Genomic DNA, 26,475 nt, shown 5'->3' with positions numbered 1-26,475 from the left:
TGTATGTATGTGTGCTTGCATGTATGTATATGAGTATGTGTGTGTTTGTGGTGTATGTACGTGTGCTTGTAACTTCGCGCAGAATTCGCCAAACCGAACCGGGAATTGTCCGCTAAGCCTTCAGAATTGCCTCGAAGAAATATTCTGAGATGTCAGTTTTGTTTTTAAAAAAGAATAAAACTGATTTTCGAATACGGTCGTGTCAAAAATAATCCGTGAAACGTGCCAAAATCGGTTTGATCTGTAGCTGGTTTATAGAAATAGTTACTCGTAGAATTAAAATAGCAAGAACTAGTTTTCCTATACAAATTTCAAACAAATTTTGCGTTCTTGCAATCAACAAAGACTTGCACTTGACAAACAATTATTTATCTCATTCAATTTCATATTGTTTCCGTAGTTACTGATATTTTACATATATTCATAGAGGACTGAAAAAATGATCATCTATGTGATATATTTTCCTAACCATACGAATATATTTAAAATTAATAAAGGTGTTGATAAAATAAATTAACTGGGTGACGCTAAGAAATGTTTACGCACCCCAGGAAGAGAAATATCACTATTGCACCTAGCACATTCTTGAATTAGGCTATTACAAATACATATTTTATAAAGTTTTTGTCCTTCCGGTGTTCGGCCACTGAAGGGGGGGGGCGAAAAAAAAAACAAAGTGAATTTTTTAATCGAGCAAAAAAAACATGGATTTTAAGAATTTTTATTTAAGGTTTAAACATGAAAACCGAATCTATTCTTGCTTATAATATATACGTTATTATTTTCTATGCAAAAATACCGTGACCGCTCCTAATTCTGCGCAGCTCCTAATTCTGCGCATTTTTCTTAATATATGTATATTTCAACATTGTGCATAACTATGACCATTGTGTTATTTTTTTATAAATGCCTGTTGAATACCACGCCATTATTCACAAAAGGGCCATAATATTTGACAGCGAAATAAATTAAACTGAAACTGAAAGTATTCCATACGTCAGAAAACAACGTCGTTAGCGCCAACGCTAAAACTGTCATTCTAGAAAATAACAAATTTATGATCGAAATTCCTTGCAATGATCAAATTACCCAGCATAGTTAGAAAGAATAATTAGTTTTAGTCATGTTTTAGACAAAAAGAGTGATTGCATGCCTTGGTTTCGTTGGAAAAATGCGACGCAGTAGTGCGCAGATTTAGGCACAGGTTTTTTATTCATGTTCCAAATTCTGCGCAGTAATGCATCCTTCGAAGAAATCGCGAAAGAATACCTCACCCAAATGGCTGAGGTATAAAGGCATGAAAATTCAAGTAGAACCTTTAACTTGCATTGATTGGAATCCTGTGTTGCGACTCGGGGTCCGTACGAGCGCCAATTTATGGAACTATGCTTTCTGATTTTTTTTTGAATGTCCAACTTCAAGGAGCTGTCAGGCAGTGGCGAAGTGGTTTCTACATGAAAACACAATTTTTCATATTTGTCTAAAATGTAATATTCAGTATGCAGAAAACCCGAATCAACTCACCCTTCATGTTATCGACAATAAAATTTTTAAAGTAAGCCAATCAAAATGATAACAATATTGCTGTGCCACCTGGACAGCACAAGAACTCCAAATCATGGATTTATTTATGGTAATGGCTAATACCGGATCTTTGACATGCTTTTAGCGTATAAAGACATGGTATGAGTGTTTATAGTTACTTTTTAGGTGCGCAGAATTAGGAACAAACATGCGCAGAATTAGGAACATGGGCAAGAGAGTGCGCAGAATTAGGCACAGTGGATAAGTTTACAAAACAAAAAATATACGCAATTGTTGGTCGACTTTTGATTCCCATGTTTTTTACCAGATACTATAGACCGTAGCACTACACGTTGCTGCTATCATCGTTATTAATTTAAGTCTAGAATACTTATAATAGCGGAAGAATCATAAAAATGTCTTAACTGCGCAGAATATGGTACGTTCACGGTATACGAAAAAAGACAAAAACGAGGGAAATTTTTTTTGAATGGTTTTCGGAAATTCCATTGTTCGAATTCGTGCTAGAAGCGTTAATTCAACTCAGAATTTTCTCATCCGTCGGCTCTAGCGTATATTCGTATACTTTATATATCATGGTAAAATATTACTTTCTTCGGGAAAATAGTTTGAGTAATAGCAGCCTGGCCGATAGTACGTAAAATTGTTTTACTTGATTAAAAAAATCACATTGCCCCCCCTCCCCCTTCAGTTGCCTCACGTCGGAAGGACAAAAACTTCATAAAATATAAACAGTGGCATAACTTGAGAACGGCTGGGCCTAAAAAAAGTTAAAATGACATAACATGATAATGCGTCTGGTTTTACAAAAAAAGGAAAATTTGGATATTTTTAAAAAATTTATCAGATTTAAAAAAAAATCGAAAGACATTTTAGAACATGTTTTAAGCTATCTTTAATAAAAATGTTATAAATCTGAGGGGACATGTTTTGATAATTCAAGTTTAATGATTTTTTTCTTGATTTTGAAAAGTTTTTTCTTTCAGTGTATTTTTTCCGAATATATACTTAATTTCCTATAACTTTTCCGTTGACGTCATTTTTAACAAAGAAGTGGTTTCCGAGATACGATATTTAAAAAAATCCCATTTATAAATACGCGCTTTTGAAAAGTTACTCTTGACGAAAATAATTAAGTTTCGTAGAAAATGAATCCTTGTGTGGCATCTAACATATCAGCAAACTTTCATTTCATTAAAAAATATTCGAGACAAACCGTTTTGTTAGTTGAGTTAGAATTGCTCAGATAGTGCACTTACACCCCTTTCTTTCCAAACGAAAACCAACTTTTATTTTGCTCGTTTTTTTCATGTTTTTAAAAAAGTCATTAAACGGTAAAATTTTGACGTGAATTTTCTGGCATGCATAAAACCTTACTCAAAGTATCCTTTCCTACCATTATCTCGATTTTTTCAATTTTGTCACTTACACCCCTTTCCTTCTCACCCCCTCAAATTAGACCGGACCAAGTCGCAAAATTTAAATAAACACACGGTTAAGAATTTCCAAAGCGACAATTCACTCTAATCAGAATACATAAATGTTTTAAACAGCCAAAGATACGAAATGATTTCGAACGATTGAAACCTTTAAACTACACAGTAGTAGCAAACTTGGACTTTGACTTCGACCGGCCCAAGTCGCAACATTTAATAAAATGAGTTAATGACAGCAAACGATCAAGAAATTTCTAAGCTACATTATATACTAATCAGACTACATAAATGTTGCAAACAGCCAGAGTTATGAGAAGATTTCGAACGATTCATAGCTATAAACCATACAGAGCAGCAAACTTTGAACGCGTTTTTCTCGAAATCAAAGTTTTGTTACTAGGTTCGGTTTGACTTAACGCCAACCAAATAATAGAATTAAGAGGAAAAGTTTTAGGTTTATCTAGCCGCAATGCAACAAATCTTCTGATTCTGTTTACCATCACAACGAATTTTGCCATTCGACATGAATAACTGGTTTCCCTTGTTTCCTAAAATCATTCATTCATTCGCGAGGAAGAACCAAAAAATATTCTTCATGAAGAATGTAGATGATATCGCTCACTATTGAATGCTTCTTTAGCTGAAGACTGCTTTGTGAATCGCATTAACCCGTAGTTCATGAGTGAGCAATACTTGTTGCCTGCCATACAGGCGATAATTCAGAGAAGAGCGAAGAACATGAAAAAGCGAAATATGCCGAATAGCTTCAACCGCAAAGCTGATCGAAGCTGATCTGAGAAGCTTTTTTTCACAGGTCGTGCAACTCTCTAGAGAATAACTAACAAAGAGAGTAAAGCGCTTTCGCGATAATCAGCAAGCCTGGTTTTTCCAACAATTTTTTTTTTCAACCATACCTGTACAGCAGAAAAAATCATCCCGATCTGAGAACACAAACTGAAAATAATGATAACTTAAGTTGTACAATTATCAAGGTTTTGGAATCGTATTTTATTGGTTAAGTATATCATTTTGCTTAAATCAATGAATATGTTATGGCATTTATCGTACGCCAACTAGCAATAAAACACCTGTGATCCACTAGGGTGGCGAAAACTGGTGCCCTGGCGAAAACTGGTGCCGTTACCCTATTATTCTATTATTATTCTATCAACTGGTATAAAAGTCTTGTCTCGAATAAATATAGTTTCAACGTAATTCCTGAACATTGTTCAGGCTACCGTTTAATGGGCTGGAAATACTCTCCCGAACCCTACTGTCTATAAATGCATATCAATCGTTTTAGCAGTCCTTTGGTCTGTAGAACCTACATATAATTGATATTATACAAAAATCAGAGGGACTGTGCACAAGACACGACCAGAAAACTTATTTCCGTCATTTGTTGGTCGTCCGCAAAGACGAAAAATTCAACTTTTCCATCGTTGCCTGTGTTATTATGGTATTAACTGGGCAAGAAAATAAAATAAACTCTTCAATCGTTGTGTGGCCCTTAAGAGGGCCGATTGTTTGATTATCATAACTCCAGCTTGCAATAAACTTACACTAGCGCACTTAACGTAATTCTCTGTTCGGTAAAATGGAGTACCGATTACCGCTAACCAGGCATGGCTTGTTGCAACGGACCAGCAGGGAAGCCTCAGCAGCGATGCGATCGACGAAACCGTTCGTGTATGGTCCTGAATCACGATGAAATACCACTCCAAGTGGCCAGCTGCAAGTGACGTGGGATGCTTCTGGTCGTTTTGTTGTCGCGAGCAGCATGTTTCCTGCCAATTCCAGAACTTCAGCAGCCAGATATTTAATCACGGCAGCGAAACGAGTGCTCCAGCTCCAACACACGCTCAACATACTTTCCTTTCCTCAGCAGCCGATGAACACGACCGACCGGGAACTGCAAACGTGCACGAGTCGAGCGTGACTTTCGTTTGCCCTGGCAAACGATGTTGGCAGTAGCTCAGCTAGCGTTTGAATAATGCTGTTCGCCGGCTTACTCCGTGTTATGTACCAGCGCAAGCGAAAAGAATCGGCCACACATATTTTTCATGATGCTTCATTCTACCATGTACATAAAATAAAATAGAGCATTTCAGTTTCAGTCTGAACAAAAGCAAAGTTACCAGTGAGCCGTTCGCCTTTTACTGCCAAAGAAAAATTGCGTTACGTATTGTTACTGTAGCATTGGTGATAGCTAAATTTGTGTTGCTAAAGAAAACCGAATGAAAAGCCCTAAGTTCCAAGTTTCCTAGGTTAGATTAATTACCGAAAACCGTTCTTTGAAGAACGAACAAATTCTCATATGAAGATGCAAAAGATGTTACTAAAACTATTTCATTTTATTAAACCCATGGTTTTATGCATCTTGACGCTTGACGGAATACATTTAGTTGGAGCTGGAATATTTGTTGGCTGCTTTGGTACCTTCCGAGACGACCAACTTAACCAGCAGCAACATGCGAACAGAAGCGCGAGAGGTGATCGGTTAAAATTTTTTGATAAGAAGCAAACAATTAGATCAATTTAAATTAAATAGAATTAAAATCAGTGAGTGAAAATTCTTTAAATCCTCCTGAACATACGTTTCATCCTTAAAAGAACGGTTTTTCGACGTGATATGTTGGAAATTTAAGCCTTCTTTTCCGTCTTCTTGGGCAGCAACAAAGACACTTCTCTGAGCAGTGATGACACCGGACAGCAATTTGTTCAACTCTTCATTGTTGCGGATGGCCAGCTGCAAGTGACAATAATTCTGGTCGTTTCGTTGTCGCGAGCAGCATATTTCCTGCCAATTCCAGAACTTCGGCAGCCAGATATTCCATCACGGTAGCGAAACGAATGCTCCAACACACGCTCAGCATACTTTTCTTTCCTCAGCAGCCGATGAATACGACTGACCGGGAACTGCAGATGTACACAACTGTGTCACCGCTCGTGTTGCCGTTGGTGGTACATCTCAATAAGGAATTTTCAAGCCAATTAGCAATCAACGAGAAAGGGTAGGATTCCATTTAATTCTCTTGTAACTTTGTTATAGTAGAATTAAAAGGAACTTTCCATCAACTTTCTCGGTGATTCCAGAATTGTACCAAGACTTGTTCGCTAATAATTGGAAATTATTCCAACCAATCACAAAGCGACAATTTCTAGTACGACCGAGTTAGAGTTATTTTCAATTTTTCAATAACACGCATTGAAAATCAATAGTTTTCTATATTTTCAATATTTTCCAAATCGATTTTCCGATCTTACTTACTTATTCAGCCGAGAGCCGGGGTGGCTCTTGCCGTATTAAGAATTCCTCTCCATTGTACTCGGTCCTGAGCTACTCTTCGCCAATTCGTTGCGTGTCTCGACACACGCAAGTCAGCTTCAACCTGGTCGAGCCGTCTAGCACGTTGAACCCCTCTATTCCTGGTTCCGGTGGGGTTCTTGAAGAGAACGGATTTCACTACACAGTCGTCCGGCATCCTTGCGACGTGGCCGGCCCACCGTAATCTCCCAACTTTCGCCAGGTGTACGATGGGAATCTCTCCAAGCAGCGCCTATAGCTCGCGATTCATACGCCTCCGCCACTCTCCGCTTTCCGTTTGTACTCCGCCAAAAATAGTCCGCTACACCTTTCGTTCAAAGACGGCAAGTGCACGTATGTCTTCCGTAAGCAGAGTTACTGTCTCAAGTCCGTAGAGGACTACCGGTCTTATTAGCGTTTTGTACATCGTCAGCTTTGTGCGGCGGCGTATGCTCCTGGATCGAAGCGTCTTGCGGAGGGAAAAGTAGGCTCGATTTCCAGCTTGAATGCGTCGTTGGATCTCCTTACTCGTATTATTGTCAGCGGCGACTAGAGATCCCAAATATACGAACTCATCAACCACTTCCAGTTCATCGCCGTCAATAGTCACTGTCCGTGGGAGGCTAACGTTATTTTCTCGGGAGCCTCTTCCTACCATATATTTGGTTTTCGACGCATTAATTTGTAACCCCATCCTCCTAGCCTCCGTTTTAAGTCTGGCGTAGATTGCCTTCGCCGTCCCACGGTTTCTGGTAATGATGTGGAGGTCGTCTGCAAAGGCTAGGAGTTGGCTACTCTTACTGAAGATTGTTCCTCTCGTTTCGATGCCCGCTCGCCGGATCACACCTTCAATAGCGAAATTGAATAACATACAGGACAGTCATTCTCCTTGCCGTAACCTTCTGCGCGATTCGAAAGGACTTGAGAGTGTCCCTGAAACGCGCACGTAGCACATCACTCGTTCCAGAGTAGCTTTGATCAACCGCATCAGTTTGTCCGGAAAACCGTAGTCGTGCATTATCTGCCATAGCTGTTCGCGTTCAACGGTATCGTAAGCTGCTCTGAAATCCACGAAAATATGATGCGTGGGCACGTTGTACTCTCGACATTTCTGGAGGATTTGTCGGAGAGTAAAAAAGTAGCACGGGCCCCCATAAAGCCCGCCTGATACTGTCGTACGAATTCTTTTGCTATTGGGGATGGACGACGCAACAAAATCTGGAAGAGCACCTTGGCAGCGTTGACCAGCGTAATGCCGTGGTAGTTACAGCAGTCTAGCCGGTCGCCCTTTTGGTAGATGGGACAAACTACGCCTTCCATCCACTCCTCCGGTAGTTTCTCTTCTTCCAAAATCCTTGAAATCAGCCAGTGAAGTGCCGTTGCTAGCGGTTCTTGGCCATTTTTGTAGAGTTCTGCCGGGAGTCGGTCCTTTCCGCCGGCTCTATTATTCTTCAGCAGACCGATTTCTCGTCGGATCTCTTCGAGATCGGGAGCTGGTACGCTGTTGTCGTTTGTAGGTACTCCGAGGTTAACTTTCATTGCGTCTTGTGCTGCTATGTCGCCGTTGAGGTGCTCATCGAAGAACTGCTTCCACCTGTCGACCACCTCGCGCTCGTTTGTGATTAGATCCCATCCCTCATCCCTAGACATGTCAGGTTTTGGTGTGTGGACTTTGCGAGTTTGGTTCACTTTCTCGTAAAACTTGCGGGTGTCATTAGCTTGGAATAGTTCTAGCTCCTTACGATCTCTGTCCTCCTTCTAACGCTTTTTCCTCCTCAGGATCGTGGTCAACTCATTCCTCGCTCGTCGATACTTGGCCAAATTCTCTCTCGTGGATATGCTCAGATAGTTTTCCCAAGCTCTTTTTACCTTTGTTATAACAACAAAGGTTTAGGAATTGGTCGAAAAACACGAAATTGATCCGAGGCCCGGAGGGCCGAGCCACATTTACCAATCGACAAGGTTCGACGAACTGAGCAATGTCTCTGTGTGTGTGTGTGTGTGTGTGTGTGTGTGTGTGTGTGTGTGTGTGTGTGTGTGTGTGTGTGTGTGTGTGTGTGTGTGTGTGTGTGTGTGTGTGTGTGTGTGTGTGTGCGTGTGTGTGTGTGTGCGTGTGTGTGTGTGCGTGCGTGTGCGTGTGTGTGTGCGTGTGTGTGTGCGTGCGTGTGTGCGTGTGTGTGCGTGTGTGTGTGTGTGTGTGTGTGTGTGTGTGTGTGCGTGTGTGTGTGTGTGTGTGTGTGTGTGTGTGTGTGTGTGTGTGTGTGTGTGTGTTTGGATGTGCGGGGCGCAACTTTTCTAGCGCCTGTTTCTCGGAGATGACTGAACCGATTTGTTAGCTATTACTTTTGTTTGAAAAGTATTATTGCCTACTATATCACTATTGAATTGTTTCGAGGTCCGACATTTCGTTTAAAAGTTATAAGTAAAAAAGTGAAAATTACGTGACACGATTTTCTCCGGAACCAAATGATCGATTTCAATGATCTTGGTATCGAATGAAAGCTCTTGTTAACACTAAATTTTTCGGGTAAATTTTATTGAAAACAAACAAGTAGTTTAAAAGTTATGCTTAAAAAACCTGTTTTGACAAGGTAATAATTATCGCCTGTTTCTTGGAGATGACTAAACCGATTTAGGCGTTATTAGTCTCATTAGAAAGATAACATAACCTAATAGATCACTATTGACATGTTTTTTGATTGGACGTTTAATTTGAAAGTTATGAGCAATTGAATACAACACATTAAAATTTACAATAATTTATAACGATTTCATCTAAGATGATTTATCTAGTTTGAACTATTTTGGCATCAAATTAGAGATTTTAATGCTGCAAATATATCTGCAAAATTTCAGAAGAATCGGTTTTGTCCATCAAAAGATATTAACCCTCCAACACTCGCGCCAACTTTTGTAATACGGTTACTCGCGCGCACAATGGCCCAAAGCCAAAAAGACATGCGCACTAGAATTTTGACTGGGAAAACTTGGTTTTAGGTTTATGGAACCTTCGGAAGAATTTCTTGAAATTGAAAGTTCTATCGTCTGGTGCAATTTAAATTTTGATTAATCCCCCTAAAAGTGAAAAAAAAATATTTTTTTTCAGTTTCAATATAACATATTGATGTGTTCTGCAAAGTTTTAGCTTTTAGAACATAATATTACAAGAAATTTGTAATTTTGTTGGTTGGTAAACGGCTAGATAATGCGGAATATAGACCCCATAGTGGTCGTTAGCCTCTTATCCAGCAACTCCGATCCCGACCTCCTCGTGGTACCAGCCGGAATACGAGCAACCTTAGCGGAGATCGGGTAACCAACCCCGGTGGAAACTAAGGTCGTATACTAACCGGGAAGGAGGTATAGTGCGTCTCGGCACTATGAGATGGCAGCCCCATCGCGAGACTCGGTAGTGTTGCCCCAGTACGGCTACACACCTAAACTAAACTTAACTAACAACATTCAAGCATCTTCGGAGCGGAATATTCGGCATCGACCTAGGCGACGAAATAAGGACGACGAATGGAGACTCGGGACTTGGAACTGCAGATCGCTAAATTTCGCAGGTTGCGAGCGGGTGCTGATTGAACAGCTGGAACCCCGCAAACTCGGCATCGTAGCTCTGCAGGAAATCTGTCGCAAAGGAGAGAAGGTATGGAAGATCCGTGGCGGAAAGGCCCAGTTTTACCAGAGCGGTGGCGCTACCAACGAACTGGGAACGGGCTTTGTAGTGCTGGGCGGAATGCAGGATCGCGTGATAGATTGGAAGGCGATCAACGAGAGAATGTGTGTATTGAGGATAAAGGGCCGTTTCTTCAATTATAGCATCATTAACGTGCACTGCCCGCACGAAGGTAGACCCGACGATGAGAAAGAAGCGTTCTACGCGAGGCTGGAGGCTACGTACGACAGCTGCTCGTCACGGGACATCAAGATCGTCATCGGGGATATGAACGCCCAGGTCGGTAGGGAAGAAATGTATAGACCGGTGGTAGGACCCCATAGCCTGCACACCGACACAAACGATAACGGCCAACGATGTATAAACTTCGCAGCTTCCCGAGGCCTGGTGATCCGAAGTACCTTTTTCCCGCGCAAGGATATCCACAAAGCCACCTGGAGATCACCTGACCAACGTACAATGAACCAAATTGACCACGTTCTCATAGAGGGCCGGTTCTTCTCTAACATCACGAACGTACGCTCCCGTCGGGGTGCGGATATTGATTCTGACCATTACCTAGTAGCAGTACATGTGCGCTCAAAGCTGTCCACCGTATACCGGACACGTCAAAGCCGCCCTCCTCGGCTGAACATCAGGCAGCTAGATAACCCACAAGCTGCCGAGAACTACGCGCGAGTACTGAATGAGGCACTGCCTTCTTCCGAGGAGTTAGGTGCTTCAAACCTCGAAGACGGTTGGGGCAGAATACGCTCGGCCATCGGAGAGGCCGCTACCGCGGCACTAGGTATTGAGCCTCGGAGTACACAAAATGGTTGGTTTGATGGGGAATGCCAACAAGCGGTGGAGGAGAAAAAAAACGCTTGGAAAAATTATCTAAGTATTGCCACTAGAGAGAACCTGGCCAAGTACCGACGAGCTAGGAACCAGTTGACCACGATCCTGAGGAGAAAAAAGCGCCAAAAGGAGGACAGAGATCGTGAAGAACTAGAACAACTATTCCGAGCTAATGACACGCGCAAGTTTTATGAGAAGGTGAACCAAACTCGGAAGGGCTACACACCGAAACCTGACATGTGTAGGGACGAGGGAGGGAATCTAATTACAAACGAGCGCGAGGTGGTCGACAGGTGGAAGCAATTCTTCGATAAACACCTCAATGGCGAAGTCGCAGAAGGAGGCGGAACGGAAATTAACCTAGGAGCGCCCATGGAAGATAGTGATGTCCTAGCACCTGATCTCCAAGAAGTCAAACGAGAAATCAGGTTGCTGAAGACCAATAAAGCCGCTGGGAAGGACCGCCTACCGGCAGAGCTTTATAAACATGGCGGGGAAACGCTAGCAAAGGCTCTACACTGGGTTATTTCGAGGATTTGGGAGGAGGAAAAGCTACCGGAGGAATGGATGGAAGGAGTGGTTTGTCCCATCTACAAAAAGGGTGATCGGCTAGACTGCTGCAACTATCGTGGTATTACGCTGGTAAACGCCGCCTACAAGGTACTCTCCCAGATCCTGTTACGCCGGCTGTCACCGATAGCACAAGGTTTCGTAGGGAATTATCAGGCGGGTTTCATGGGGGCTCGCGCAACTACGGACCAGATCTCCTGCAGTGCCACGATGCCAAACTTTCGGGGTTCTAGCTGATCGAGTAGCACCCTGTCGCCACCAACGAAGTTTAGCGATCTGCAGTTCCAAGTACCAAAACTCCATACCATGTCCTTATTTCGTTGCCTTGGTCCATGCCGAATATTCCGAAAAGATATTTCTTGATTCTTGTTAGTTTTTTAGGGTTTAGATAGGTAGCCGTATTAGGGCTTACGCTAACGAGTCTCGGGATGGGGCTGCCATCTTTCAGTGTCGAGACAACACTGTGCCTCCTCCCCTGTTAGTATACGACCTTAGTTTCCACCGGGGTTGGTTACCCGATCTCCGCTAAGGTTGCTCGTATTCCGGCTGGTACCACGTGGAGGTAGGGGTAGGAGTTGCTAGATAAGAGGCTAGGGACCATAATGGGGTCTGTTTTACGCATTATCAAACCATTTGCCAACCACGATTTTCGATTTTCCGATCAATTGGTGTAAATATCTTGGAAATTTATTGAAAATTGACTGAATTATAAGCCGAAGCGTGAAAACGCGTTTCGACTTTGATGACGTCATTTTCAACAACCAATCACGAAGCGTGAATTCTGGTAAAACATAGGTTTATTATTTTCAATTTTTCAATAGTTCTACATCAAGAATCCATACTTTTCTTTATTCGGGTCAATTCTTAGAAGATTTTCCAATCGATTGGTGTAAGAATATTGAAAATCGATCGGAAAACCGCTGAGCGATTAGCGCTCAAACTCATTTTTCGTGACGCTCGCATTTTTAGATTTTTTGGAATGACACCCTATCTCAAAACTTGCCGTAAGACGTAGTCCTATGTCAAAAAAATTGACTCATGTCCAATAATTTATTTTTTGTCCCCCGATTTTTAGATACAATTTCGAAGGGGAGGGGGAGGGGGGTTTAGTAACAACCACAAATGTGAAGGTGTCATTTTGTCTCACTGTTAACCAATAAGTAGGAAGAGTCACCTGAGACACCTATTTTTGGATAATAAAGAATGCTTATCAATTTAGGGACTATATTGGCTAGTTTCATTATCCCTGATCCCAGGTTAGTCTCATATAACTGGTGCTTACATACTTACATTATCCATCTAGCTCCCTCCATCTACTAACAACAATTCGTTTTCCGAAATACTTGTGAAGATGCAGAGGATTCCCTGGTCTTTAGCAGCAACAAGTATTGGACTAACATTCCTTCCCATCCCACCAGGTAGTGTTCGACAACGGAACGAAAATTGAAGTCCGGGTTCCGGTCCGGTAAAAAATCGGAACGAAATTTTTAGGTCCGATTTCGTTCCGGTCCGATTTAGCTCTATTCCGGTTCCGGTCCGATTCCGGTCCGGAAGTCCGAAATTGTCCGAATGCAAAATTTACCAATTTTTAAAAAATAGGTAAATGTCAAAGGTAAAGCTTTGAATGTGTAGAACCTTCTGTAACTTCTAAACGCTATCCGGCCTGAAATGGATCATTTAAAAAAATTGAAAAATGCGGCACCATTAACTGGTGCTTGGTAGCTTACCCATCATGGAATGGTGCACTTTCAGACATAAAAGTCAGATTTTAATTAAAAAATTGTCATTCAACCGTCAGTTTATGCTCTTTTTAATGAGAATTAATTTAAATTCGCGATTTTTTATTTTCCCCGGAAACTTTAAATCAAATTTTCAAGTTTTCTCGGACATTACTTGCTTCAAAAGTTTATAGCTCTTGAACAATTTGTTTTATGAAACGGCGAACAAAATCTCAGCCATTTAGCAAAAATAGTATTTGGAAAAAATATTTCTCAAAATTTTCCACGGTGGTGGAAAACTCCTGTAGAAAAATAAAATCACTGCAGTGAAATTTTTGACACTAACACTAAGAAAAAAATACAGTGGACTCTTGGAATAGTTAACTCTCTGAAAAGTTAATTGTTCATAAAAGTTAAGCGAATATTAGCTCCCATGCAACACTCTAAAAAGTTAATGTTTGCTTTAACTTTTCTGAGAGTTTAAATTGTTTGGTTATCCAAAGCGTTCATTCACACACCTGTGTTTTCCTCCAATCTTTATTTCTCATTTTTGGATTCCTAACGCATTTTCACAGTTTAATACAGAGTCTCATCATAACTGGGATTAAATTAAACTCTTGTAGCGGACAGTTATAGCAACAGTTCAATACGGGCACATACTTATCTTAGGATTTTTGGAAAAGCGCAAACTTTGATTGAATTTTAAATGCAAAAGAAGCAATAGCAGGGACGAAACCGACTATTTTAAATTTACTGAAAGGAACTAAGTATTATTTTATAAAGATGTTTTTTTCGTTTTGTTTTCTTTTTTTCGGGTTATCCAACTGGTCGCTTAATCTCTATACCTATAAAAATGGATTTCTGTCTGTCTGTCGGTATGTTCCTTGCAGAATCGAAAACTACTGAACCGTTCGGCTTGAAAATTTACATGTAGGGGTTTTTGGGGCCGAGGAAGGTTCTTATGATGGTTAGAGACCCCTCCCCTCACTAAGAGGGAGGGCTCCCATACAAATGAAACACAAATTTCTGCATAACTCGAGAACTAATCAAGCAAACGGAAACAAATTCGGCATGTGAAAGTTTTGGGAGCATGAGCATGAGCATGAACGACCACACACATCGTAGTTGCACCTCCGTGATTGATCTGAGCTAATGAAGTTGCACAAGGAACCACACAGATAGCATTTCGGGAAAGTTGACTATCGTCAATGTGTAACAATTCAGTAGCTACAACTTTATATAGATCAATAACGGCGCCGGCCACGTCCTTGTGATCGTTAGGGAAGGAAAGGATTGTTAGTTCAACATTCGCTGTTATGAGTCCGAGTTTACCTCTGCATCTCCACGAATGTCACGGGAAGAAGGATTGTGTTAGTATGAGTATGATCAGATCTGGATTCACTGTGGTAAGTGATGCGATCAGGCGATTTATTAAAAGTACTTCAAACAGCAAATAGAAACGAAACCCATGGCTTCCCATAACGCAAAATGAAAGGTTTTGAGCGCTAATCGCTCAGCGGTTTTCCGATCGATTTTCAATATTCTTACACCAATCGATCGGAAAATCTTCTAAGAATTGACCCAAATGAAGAAAAGTATGGATTCTTGATGTTGAACTATTGTAAATTGAAAATAATGAACCTATGCTTTATCAGAATTCTCGCTTCGTGATTGGTTGTAAGATCCTATACGATGATCTAAACCTACACCAATTTGATATCTGTGCTTGGGAAGTAAGCCAAAACAAGTGACAAAGTTTCCTCATTTCAACAAGATTACTTAGCACCGCGGTTAAACCTAGACCATTTTGATGTCCTTGCTTGGGAAGTACACCAGAAAGAGTGACAAAGCCCCCTCGTGCCAACCGATTTCTTACGAACGCGATTAAACCTAGTTCAATTTGATGTCTGTGTTAGTGAAGTGTGCCAGAAAAAATGATACAAGTTCGTTGTCCCAACAGATCGCAAATTCTTTACTGCGAGACGATTAAACCTCGGCGAATGTGATATCTGTGTTGGAAAAATGAACTACAGTTGTAGTGTACGGTTATAATCAGGGATGGCACGTTCACTGTGTTTCTACACGCGGGTGAACTACACCCGCTCTTTCCTGTGTGAATCACAGTTGGTCAGAGAAGTGAAATATTGAACCACACAGCGTCGGTGCAGCGTACTCAAAGGTGAGTGTGTTGTTTCTTCACACTCACACTTGTTAGTCTCCTCTTTTCCATCGTGTTTCGCTAGTTCGCACAGGAGAAGGTGCGCTGGCACAGCCAAAGCTGCGTAGATATCACACAAATGCAAGACGGCACGGAATAGAAAACATAGCAGTAGTATTCGCGTAGCGCTTGCTATGTTGCATAGATGATGTATTTCGTGTATATACTGCCGCTATTCGCATAACAGTCCCAGTTTCTATGGAGATGAAACTGTTATGTAAATAGCGGCAGTATAAATACGCAATACATCGTATACGCAACATTGCAAGCGCTACGTGAATACCCCTAGCATATTTTTCCGTTCGATGCAGCAAATGTGAGTTTGAATAAAATAGTTTAAATTTTGTATTAAAATATTTATCAATTCGAAACAAATAATCCTTGAAATAAACAGTAATTATATTTTGCAATTTATGGTGACAAGTACCAACTAATATTTTAGGGCTTCAGCACTGTCAGGATTTTGGTTGCAGTTGCAGCATACTGCATATGCGAAGTTTAAGATAATTGAAAGTATCCTATTTTCTTAACATTATGCCAAAAATATAGACTTAGAGCGAATAGAGCGAGGGTGAGAGTCGAACTCACAGCTCTCAATCTTTAGTCGAATGTGTTGTTTAAGGGGACATAAACGACTAAAAATGTGTGTGTGTGTGTGTGTGTGTGTGTGTGTGTGTGTGTGTGTGTGTGTGTGTGTGTGTGTGTGTGTGTGTGTGTGTGTGTGTGTGTGTGTGTGTGTGTGTGTGTGTGTGTGTGTGTGTGTGTGTGTGTGTGTGTGTGTGTGTGTGTGTGTGTGTGTGTGTGTGTGTGTGTGTGTGTGTGTGTGTGTGTGTGTGTGTGTGTGTGTGTGTGTGTGTGTGTGTGTGTGTGTGTGTGTGTGTGTGTGTGTGTGTGTGTGTGTGTGTGTGTGTGTGTGTGTGTGTGTGTGTGTGTGTGTGTGTGTGTGTGTGTGTGTGTGTGTGTGTGTGTGTGTGTGTGTGTGTGTGTGTGTGTGTGTGTGTGTGTGTGTGTGTGTGTGTGTGTGTGTGACGCTTGACTTTAGTTATCTGTTTCTCGGATATGGCTTAACCAATTTGATCGCCGTTAAGCTTGTTTGAAAGGTGTTACTGCCTTGCAGATCACTATTGAATTGTTTTGCGGTCCGAGGTTTCGTTTAAAAGTTAGGCCATTGCAGATAATTTCAAAAGTTTTTGTGACCCCCCCCCCCCCCCCTTGGAAATTGGCTTGAAAAATCGTGGGGCAAAAAATAATTGGTAGGGTATGAGTTAATATTTTTTTCATAAAATCAATTGTCTGTGGGCTCTACAGCCTGAAAAACTCGAAAAATGAGTGTACGAGTTGAGTTAATGCTTCTAGCACGAAACAAAAATGGAAATTCGAACAACGGAGTTTCAGAAAATCGGCCGAAAAATTTTTGTTTCGTTTTTTTTATTCGAGCAACAAAAAAATATATATCTTAGGCATTTTTACCGATTTTCTGAAACTCCGTTATTCGAATTTCTATTTCTGTTTCATGCTAGAAGGATTAACTCAACTCATACACTCATTTTTCGAGTTTTTCAGGCTGTAGAACTCAAAAACTTTTGAAATTATTTGCAATGGCCTTATTTGAAAAAAATCATACACATAAGCATTCCAGTGCGGCGTAAAACAACCTCGCCGAATAAAACGCCGCTCCTGGAAAAACACGATTTCCAAACTTTATGTACCTTTTCCTCAGAAATTACACAACGTATGCAATTGACTTGTCTTGTGACAAACACCTTATGTTTGATAAATTAATATCCCACAAGCATTAGTTGAAGCATATACCTGAATGAACAAGAAAAAAGAAATTACATTGTGCTTAGCTGCGCGACTAATGGAGTGTTAACTAACACATTTATTTACAGGTTATCCCTATGGATTAATGCAATTGAACACAAAAAAAAATCAAAAAAATATGCATGGTGAAAGCTATGTCTAAGTGTCCCCCGCGTCTCTGTGTGTCACCGTTGCTAATAGAAATGTTTTATAAAAAATAGTGAACTAGCGGACAATATTTTTTTTAATATTAACTATTATTACTATGTGATGCCGTGCAGTAATTTTAGTTTTAATTTAATATGTATTTGTTGTTGAACATCACTTAAAAATGATTGCAAAAAAATTTATGTTGACCCCCTAAAATTGATTTTTGTTGAAAAATATATTTAAAAATCAACATTTTTTTCTCAAACTGCATTATACAATGTAGGTTCACAAACTTCACTTTCCATGTAAATATCATGGATCTTGTTTTATGACTTAGCTATTCCCGTACTCACTGTTGACTACTCTCGCCTACTGTTAGAATAATGTCAATGTTAATTAAGGTGCGACTTGTTCATTTTTGATCAATATTACTTCTGTTGCCATCCTAATATTTGTGGGGTGTGGCCAAAGTTTCTTGGAAACATCGGGCAACATTAATGTTGGGAAAATTATAAAAACAAGTTACATACTACATGTCAGTTTTTAGATAGTACCTACTTGCTAATACCGCGAAAATAGCTGTACAAAATCACGTCGGACTCGATTATTGACAAAATGTGTCGATTATACTACAACATGCAACATTGGTGTATTTTATTCATAATTAAATGTTTAGCCGTTAAAAATCAAATCAAAAATTATTTTGTATATGTCATAAACACCAATATCGAGACAATTAAATAAATTACAATTACAATAAATTTTCATAGTGACTAAAGTTCTTAGCGATAATGAAATAGAGAAAAACTGCTAGCCTGATTTTTAGTTAAGTCCTGTAAACAAAAATAAAGAACCAAGAGTTTGTTTCCTTATATGGTAGTTTGGAATAACCCACGCGGTTTTTACTTTGATGGCAACAATAGAACCTATTCGAAAATCGGGCCAGAATGGTATTCTAAGAGCGCGGACAACCAGGTGTGATTTGTAATACAGTAGGATTTCGAATTAGGCAACAACGGCGTATCGCCTATGTTGCCAAAATCGAAACCGTGCTAAAATCGAGTCCCTTTTTTGAAATGAAAAAATTGAATGTAAATGCGTTGGAAATAGACTAAATATTATTAATCAACGATTGCAACTATTTTATCTTTAAAAAGTCCGCTTAGAGCTATTTGTCCGGTGCAAGTAAGTTTTTGGCAATCTGCGGTAAGACGTAGTCCTACGGCAATAAAAATATGAAATATCTTCGAAATATCTTATTACCGCCAGCTCCACGCGAAAAAATCATTCATTGACATGCATCATAGAAGCATTTCAATTTCTGTGTAGCTCACCGAAACAGAAACAACACAAAGCGAACTCCCCAATAAACTGCTTCCAAGTGACTTCTCAGTATCTTTACCGCTGCAGCGCGCTGGTGAACTTCATTTCTATGAAGTGTGAATTCACAGTAAGGATCGCACAGCCAAGTCACACTTGTATCTCACAGTGAAGCCACACTTGGGGCCTTCACAGTGGCAGTGTAGTTGTTTTCATGTCCGCTTTGTGCGGTGTTTCGGAGAAGAAAAGACGCTGTCGTCAGTTCCATTGCCACTTACACTGCATCTAGGAGCCAGTGAACTAATGATTATACCTCTGCATCCTTGCTATTCGCTGAGAGAACTGTGTGAATCACTCTTCGCACCCGCTGCAAGTTGAGGTGCTGGCCATCCCTGGTTATAATACGACTCTGTATGAATACGCATGCTTGCCTTTTCATTAGAAGTGTAGTGAAAAGATGTGCGGTTGATAAAATAGGATTGAATTGGTAAAATCCCTTCAACATGGGGAACCATAGGTAATAAAAACAATCTTTAATTTCAGTAAGGTAGCAGGAAAGCAATAGTTTGTGTTTTTGATTTTGTTAAATTGTTTTCAAATGCACAATCTTTTGAGAATTGAACGTATGCAATATTACTACTTTGATAAATGTTACATACAACGCATGTACCATGTATATATGTTGCATATAGCATGTATACATGAAGAATCGAATGATTACAAGCATGAATACATGCCACTATCACTACAAAGGGACTTACGTAGTCCTGCGTCACCTATATATGCGGTCGTGTCTTGTACACAACCCCTCCGATTTTTTTATATGATGAATTAGGACCCCTTCCCACTTTAGGAGGAGCTTTAGGGCTCCTATACAAATGTAATACATATTTCCTCATAACTCGAGAACTGTTCAGGCAAATGAAACAAACTTTGGCATATGGGTATTTTTGGAGATAAGAGTTTTTTTTATGGTGCATTGAAACCCTTTCTTTCTTTAGGAGGGGAATTATGACCCCTCTCCCCTTTAGGAGGGGGGCTCCCATACAAAGGAAATACAAATTTCCTCATAACTCAAGAACTAATCAAGCAAATGGAACCAAATTTGGCATGTGGGGGATTTTGCAGGCAGGATTTTTTATGATGGTTTGAGACCCCTCACCCCTGTGGTAGGGGGATAAGAACTCTCATACAAACTCAGCTAATCGAACTCGAGAAATTTTAGACTCTTCTTTAAAACATAACAGACAATAACAAGACCACCAAAAACTTTCTGCAGCCGCCCGCAGAAATCAGCTATGCCCAGGTTTATTTGTTTTCCTAGGTCTACTGACCTCTATTACTTTCCTTCAGTTGGGTCCGTACGAGCGACAACGAGTAAGGAGAGGATCACCCCGAGGATCGAAATGGTACTTTTCATTAAAAGGTTTCCCGTGAAATGGTACATTCCGCATAAGGTTTTTCAAGAAATGTTATTCGGCAAAATGTTATACAATCACGGCGAATATTTAAGTGCTATCCGCTTTATTTTATCTGGCTAAGTAACAGGGGGATTGTTTTCTACTTTATTGTGAAAATTTGTAAATTAAATGTAAATGTAAATAGTGACGCTACTGCCAAAATGAGTTATCTTAGGTTGAGCTCCTCAGAAACTTGCTAAACTCGAGATTGTGACAGATTCACGATTTATGTACAACACATTTTAATTTGTGGCAATACGAAGTTTGCCGGGTCAGCTAGTAGCGCCTAAAACTCTGCGCTGGGTCCATTTGTAATGTTAACGAAGTGTCAGGGAGACCTCAAACATCAGTTCTACCTGACGAGACAGGCAATGTCGCCCACTAAAACACAGGTAGAACCCCAAGCATAGTCGTCACGCCTATGCCCGCAGGCGGAGGCGTTCCGGCCCTGCGCGGACTCCACGAACTGACTCTAAGATCTCTCTGCCAAAGGCCGGAATGCCATACTTTAAATATAATGATGATGAGAAGAAAAATGATAGATCGAATTTGTTAATATGCTTTGGACTTTTGTACTACTTGAGTTAGACTAATCTCATGTTTTTAGTCTTGACCTTGAAATGCGGTCATACTTGAGTTGTAAAATGTAGTATAGTGAAGAAGTGGAGGATTCGTCAGCCCCGTCTGACACCGATTCTCAACCGCGCGCCCGCTTTCAATTTTCTAACTCAAACAACCACAAATGATCTAATAGGAAAGACAAATTTCGGAGCATTAGCGGTTATCAACTTATCAGGGCAAATTGAATCTTTCATTCCCCCAGCATTTATGCATTGTCCCAAGATACAAAGTAAATTGAGCGCAGCACAACCCGGACGTTCGCGGTAGTCGAGAGGAGTTGGAGCTTATAAAGCTTTATAGAGACGCACTCGTCTTCCAACCCTCGAGAACAAAGAGCTAATGCAGTAAAGCTGTGGGCTTAAACGTCTCTCTAAGACTCAACCCCTCCCCATCGACAGACCCCGCGGCCGGCCACAGAGCACAGGACAGCCACGAGGCCAGTGCGAAAATCCAGCAGCATCGCCCAGCCGAGACTCGAACACACGACACGAATTGACCTAATTTTCTCATCTGCTACCTAAGTACTTCTATTATTATACCAGTAATCATTGTAGAGCTGTCCTTCGGCATTCAACCGGATCTGGTAACCCGCTTACATCCCCTTACTAACCCTAAGTCCCCGATCGACCCAATCAATCCAACATTTTGCGGAGATATTTGTCACAGCTGTGATAAATAGAGATGAATCCCAGAAACATTCATCTATTTATTATCAGAAATTCCCATACTGGACACATTTGGTAAATTTTTACCCCGAGTCCCACTTGAAATCACAAAAGTATTTTGACATATACCCACATTCAGAAGTAAACTTGACCGCTGCTCATTTACTGATTAGTTAAAAAGCCCTACACCACGAAAAGGTTCAGTTTTATCGTGGGGAAGCATTATTTCATAGAGATCTTGCTACATATTTCTTTGCGTTACAAATTCCAGATACCTTCGATTTTGTGTTTATCATTTTCAATGACTCTTAGGACTACTCAGAAAAGGTAATATTTCGAAAAAGCTAGCCGACCCATTCATTAACTTTTCCGAAAGTCCACTGTATTTCAAAATTTCTTAAGACTTAGATCATGGGCTTTCCAACATTTCCTTAAAATTTTGCACCGTCATAGAAAATCATGTGGAAAACTTGTTCCAACTAATATTTTTCCTGGATTGCTGAGAAAATTTTATTACATTTTCATAAAAAAATTGTTCTGCAATGCTTGATTTTAAAACTATAAACTTTCGAAATAAGCGATTTTCGAAAAAATCGAAAAATTTCTAGTGAGTTTTCTGGGAAAATAGGATAACATATTGTTTTCATTAAAAAGTTAACATCCTATACTCGTAAGTAAAATTTCAGTAAAATCTGAGACTCTTCGGCCCAAACCTATACGATAATTTTGAAAAATCCGATGAAACTTTTGAGTTATCTTTCATATTGGACCATAAGCGTGAATATCGGTTACCTATGGCATTACCGAGAAGATGAAGTGCCATAATTACATAACTTTTAAAATTAGTTCTTTGAAATTAAATTTTGAGGGATCATAAGGCATGAGCGCACGAGCCGATGCTGCGAAACGTTCGGTTTTAAGACCCACAGATATTTGCTAATTTTTAAAAAATAAATCGATTAGTTGGACTTGTTTTGGAGCCTTAAACAGAAAGTGTATTATTGCAAGCGAAATTATTGTCTTTCCTCAATACTGAGGAAGTTAAAGGAAATTAGTTTTAAACATATAAAGTAAGTCCTAGTCATCGTTTCCACTGCGGTCAGTTTTGCGATCACAAGTGCTCCGGACTTTCAACGGAAGACCTGGTCCGGTCCGGTTCCGGAAAGCTTCGTTCCGGTTCCGGTCCGATAAAAAATCGGACTCTAAAATTTCGTACCGATCGGACTTCGGACCGGACTTTACCCGGTCCGATGTCGATCACTACCACTAGGACCCGCATTCGGACGTGGCCGGCGTCGGTATTGATCAGCGTGCAGGGACCTGATATGGTTGCACAATGGGGAATAGCGTGCTATGCTATGCTTTTTCCAGCCATCATTTTGCAATTTTCATCGGTCCTGGTCAATAAGTAGCAGCACACGGGCGGAATCCTATGCTTATGCTTTATGTGCCAAGCAGTTATCATTTATGTGCATGCGAAAAATTTGCACATACCATTCATATGCGTATAATTTTTATGTGTATAATTAGTTGAATCAATATATATAGAATGCCAGTGTCGCTGCAGTGCTCGTGGTAAACATCACACATTTGAAAATTACGTATTTACACTGTATGCGCATATGTGTGAGTGATCGATTCGAAACGGGAATCTGATTGTCAAACTGAAAAGGCAACCCAATAAAAAATCCTTTTGCTTTTCCGTAAATCACGTAGGATAAATCACCCGATTTGGTCGTTTTGGGGTATTTCGTCGGGAGGAAAATTTTCTATTGGGCAATTTGACAATGTAGTTCCCGTATCCAAGACACGAACCAGCAACATGTTTGCCACCAAAATATCCATGAAACACCAGCGACACTGGCATTCTATATATATATTGATTATACTGTATAATTGCACATACTGTTCATGTTTATACTGTTCGAATAAACCTGATCATCGCCGTTCGTCTTTTCGTGTTTTTGCTTGCTAGTGGTGGGAATAAAAGCCATCACGCAGTTAGTGTGTACGGGTACCATGCTTCACATGTGTATGGTCTGATGTGTAGTGTGGAGTTGACAGAAGACGTTCCGATCCGACGAGTGCTTAGATAAGTAGTGGTTTGACTTAGAGTGACTATATACAGAGTGGCGACAAGTCATCCCAAATGTATGCAATGCGGGTTTTCCAAGGTTTTTCTTTCTCTTTCCTGCATGCGCGTTGGATAGGTCGTCTGCTCGGTTGGAATGACACTGACTGATAATTATCATTCCAATTTTGACATTGTCGCCACTCTGTATATAGTCACTCTAGTTTGACTGTTCGTTTTTTTAGGCTAAAGACTGATGTGTGGCGATGTCTTTCTTGTGTGCCGTCCCTTTTGAACCTTACACAGTCGCAGACAGATGGCCCATCGGGTGGCTGACTCGGTTAATAATACAGTGTAGAATTTTATACAATTGAATGCACTTTTAAAATATAGTTTATTAATTAGTATATGACTGCGATATATAAGCAAGTGTAGAATCATTGCCACTATAATAGATATTCTTTACATATATTGTATATTCATATTACTCATTATTTAATTCATTTACATATACATCAATAAAAGAGGGGAGGGAGCATCAGGGTACCGAATGAATCGAAGACTGGATGAGGGATGTGGTAACCAGCCCAAGTCATATAAGGTCGGAGAGGATTTTGACGCGCCCTTCTAGCACACAAATCATCACGCAAGATAAGTTTGCACGGCGAAGTTATGTATCTAGAAACCGGAGGTCTATGCTGGAAGGAGTGTCTTATATTCCCGTGGAATCATATAAGCGACATTGCTTATAGATCCACCCAACCCCCTTTGGTCCTTCACGAACAGCATTGACATGAAAGTTGCTGGGTAGATAAATTCGATTCTGCAGTAATTCTACTTGCATACAATGGGAAACCCTTGAGGTGATGGTGGCTACCCTCATACATACATACATACATACATACATAATTGCACAAACTGTTCATACGCGTATAATTTTTATGTGTATTTCTGGGAGGATTGTGTTTATATGCGGCACATGATAATCATATCATATGGAATTTCATATGGAAATTTACTATTAGTTATGTGCAGAATATTTTGAGTGTATGAATTGATTTGCAATAAAACACAAAAAAAATTCAAAAAAAAAATAAAATAAAATTGCACGTCTCTATGTCTCACCGTTGCCAATAGGAATGTTTTATGAAAAATAGTGAACTAGTAGAGTTAGCAAACAACTCGATTGTCATATTTTTTTAAATATTAACTCTTATTACTATGTGATGCCATGTAGTATTTTTAATTTAAATTTAATATGTATTTTGTTGTTGAAAATCATTTGAAAATGATTGCAAAAAAAAATCTTCTTTGACTCTCCCAAAATGGATTTTTGTTGAAAAATATATAAATACATATATATAAAAAATCAACAATTTTGACGTAGGACTACATCTTTGTTTACTATACTGGGACTGGGTAGCACTTTGTGAAAACGAAAATAGAAATGTAACGTTTGAATGACAGATTTCAAATGGTTATAACTACTAAATTACTGAACGTAACTGAACAATTTATGCGTCGTTGGATAGATAAAATGACCAGCAATTTTACAGAGGGGTAAAAGCAATTTTATGGAGGGCGTAAGAGGGGGGCTCCTACACAAATAAAACCAAAATTTTCTCAAAACTCGACAACTAATCAAGCAAATGGAATAGCAAAATTCTGCTATGTAACAAGCGGTAAGCTGTGAAAGTAAACTAGTAAAACCTTCTCGGAGTAAGAGACAGTAAATCGACACCGCTAAATTACGTGCCTGTTGCCATTCATGTCAAAAGAGAACGACATTCGAATGGCACGTCATATTTGCGATGAATGTGCTTTGGTTTTAATGTGATTTGTATCCAATGGCCCTTTTAAAGGCCACAAGGGAGTTCAAGTAAGATTATTGAAAAATGTCAAGCTACGCATAATCATACTTAATACAATAATCTGTGGGCTGATCATTCATTACTATTTCAACCTTTATGATGCACACAAGTGATTTTTAAAAGAAATCTCTATGTCTTAATGGTTGCAGGCGTTGTATTTATGAACCCCCGTCCACGTATTTTCATAGCTACCATTGCATTCAATCAAGAATTGAATCTGAATATTTCGCTCTTCTCGCTTAAACATTCAATTGAACAACAGAACAGAACAACAGGCACTCACAGATTCTTATAAACATGCATATGCCAGAAATGCAGTTTACATTAGTCTTTGATCTAATGATCTGATATAGTGCTACGTCACCCTTTTGTACAACCCTTAGAGCTGTATACCTTGTAGTTTTTTCTCAAACTACATTATGCGATGTAGGTTCACAAACATCACTTTCCATGAAAATATCGTGGATCTTGAATGTTTGATGACGTAACTATTCCCGTTGACTCACTGTTCCTGTTGCCTACTCTGCCCTATATGAATCAAAATTATCAATATTTGCACATTGAAATTTATGTGTAAATTCTTCTGGTAACCAGCTTCTATTTTTATTGCTGTGTATTTTTCTCGTGTTGTGAAATATAACTTTTTCATGCGGATACGATTTCGTATCTCACAATTGCAACCGCGAAGTACAAACCAAATTGCATATTGGGCGAATGCAGTTAGTATGTTGTAAACTAAAATCTTTAGCACTTTCTTTCTTTGTTTCACTCTCTTTCCGTAGGTACTGTTCTCGTGAAATTGCTACATATAAATATATGTAACTGTGAAGATAAATATTTACCTTGATGTAACCAGTAGGGTGCATACCAATAATATTGCGAAAGTGGCTCGGTAATGAAACTTAAACGCCAAATTGCTTATAGAAACAAACTTGTTCTTGAATTTTAAATGTGGCGTTAATACTGAAAACGTATTTAACATTTTAATGTGAGGGTGATAGAATTGTCATTCCCAACTAACATGGTAATGATCAGAAACAAGAATCTTATAGTAGTTGCAAGCAGACACTTCAAATTCTTATCTCTGTTATCAAATTGTTATCAATTTTTGTGGTTGCGACGAATGAGAGTTTGGCGGTGAAAGCGAAATGTGCAGTCACGCCACAATTATGAATCAAACGAGGCGTATATCTCCAAGGAT

The 26,475-nt window shown here is 39.8% G+C and overlaps 1 protein-coding gene across 1 annotated transcript in view; it reads right to left on the bottom strand.

The window, feature by feature from the left end:
- LOC128739987 (innexin inx7) overlaps window positions 1-26,256 on the bottom strand; it is a 225,089-nt gene extending 198,833 nt beyond the window's left edge. The window contains exon 1 of the mRNA XM_053835495.1: window positions 26,117-26,256. Coding sequence (XP_053691470.1) covers window positions 26,117-26,256 — 140 coding nt within the window. The remainder of the gene's footprint in view (window positions 1-26,116) is intronic.
- Window positions 26,257-26,475: the final 219 nt, after the last annotated feature.

This window comes from Sabethes cyaneus, chromosome 3 (assembly GCF_943734655.1).
Source record: "Sabethes cyaneus chromosome 3, idSabCyanKW18_F2, whole genome shotgun sequence".
Taxonomy (NCBI): domain Eukaryota; kingdom Metazoa; phylum Arthropoda; class Insecta; order Diptera; family Culicidae; genus Sabethes; species Sabethes cyaneus.
The sequence above is the reverse complement of the archived record's forward strand: the minus strand, read 5'-3'. Positions and strand labels throughout refer to the sequence as shown.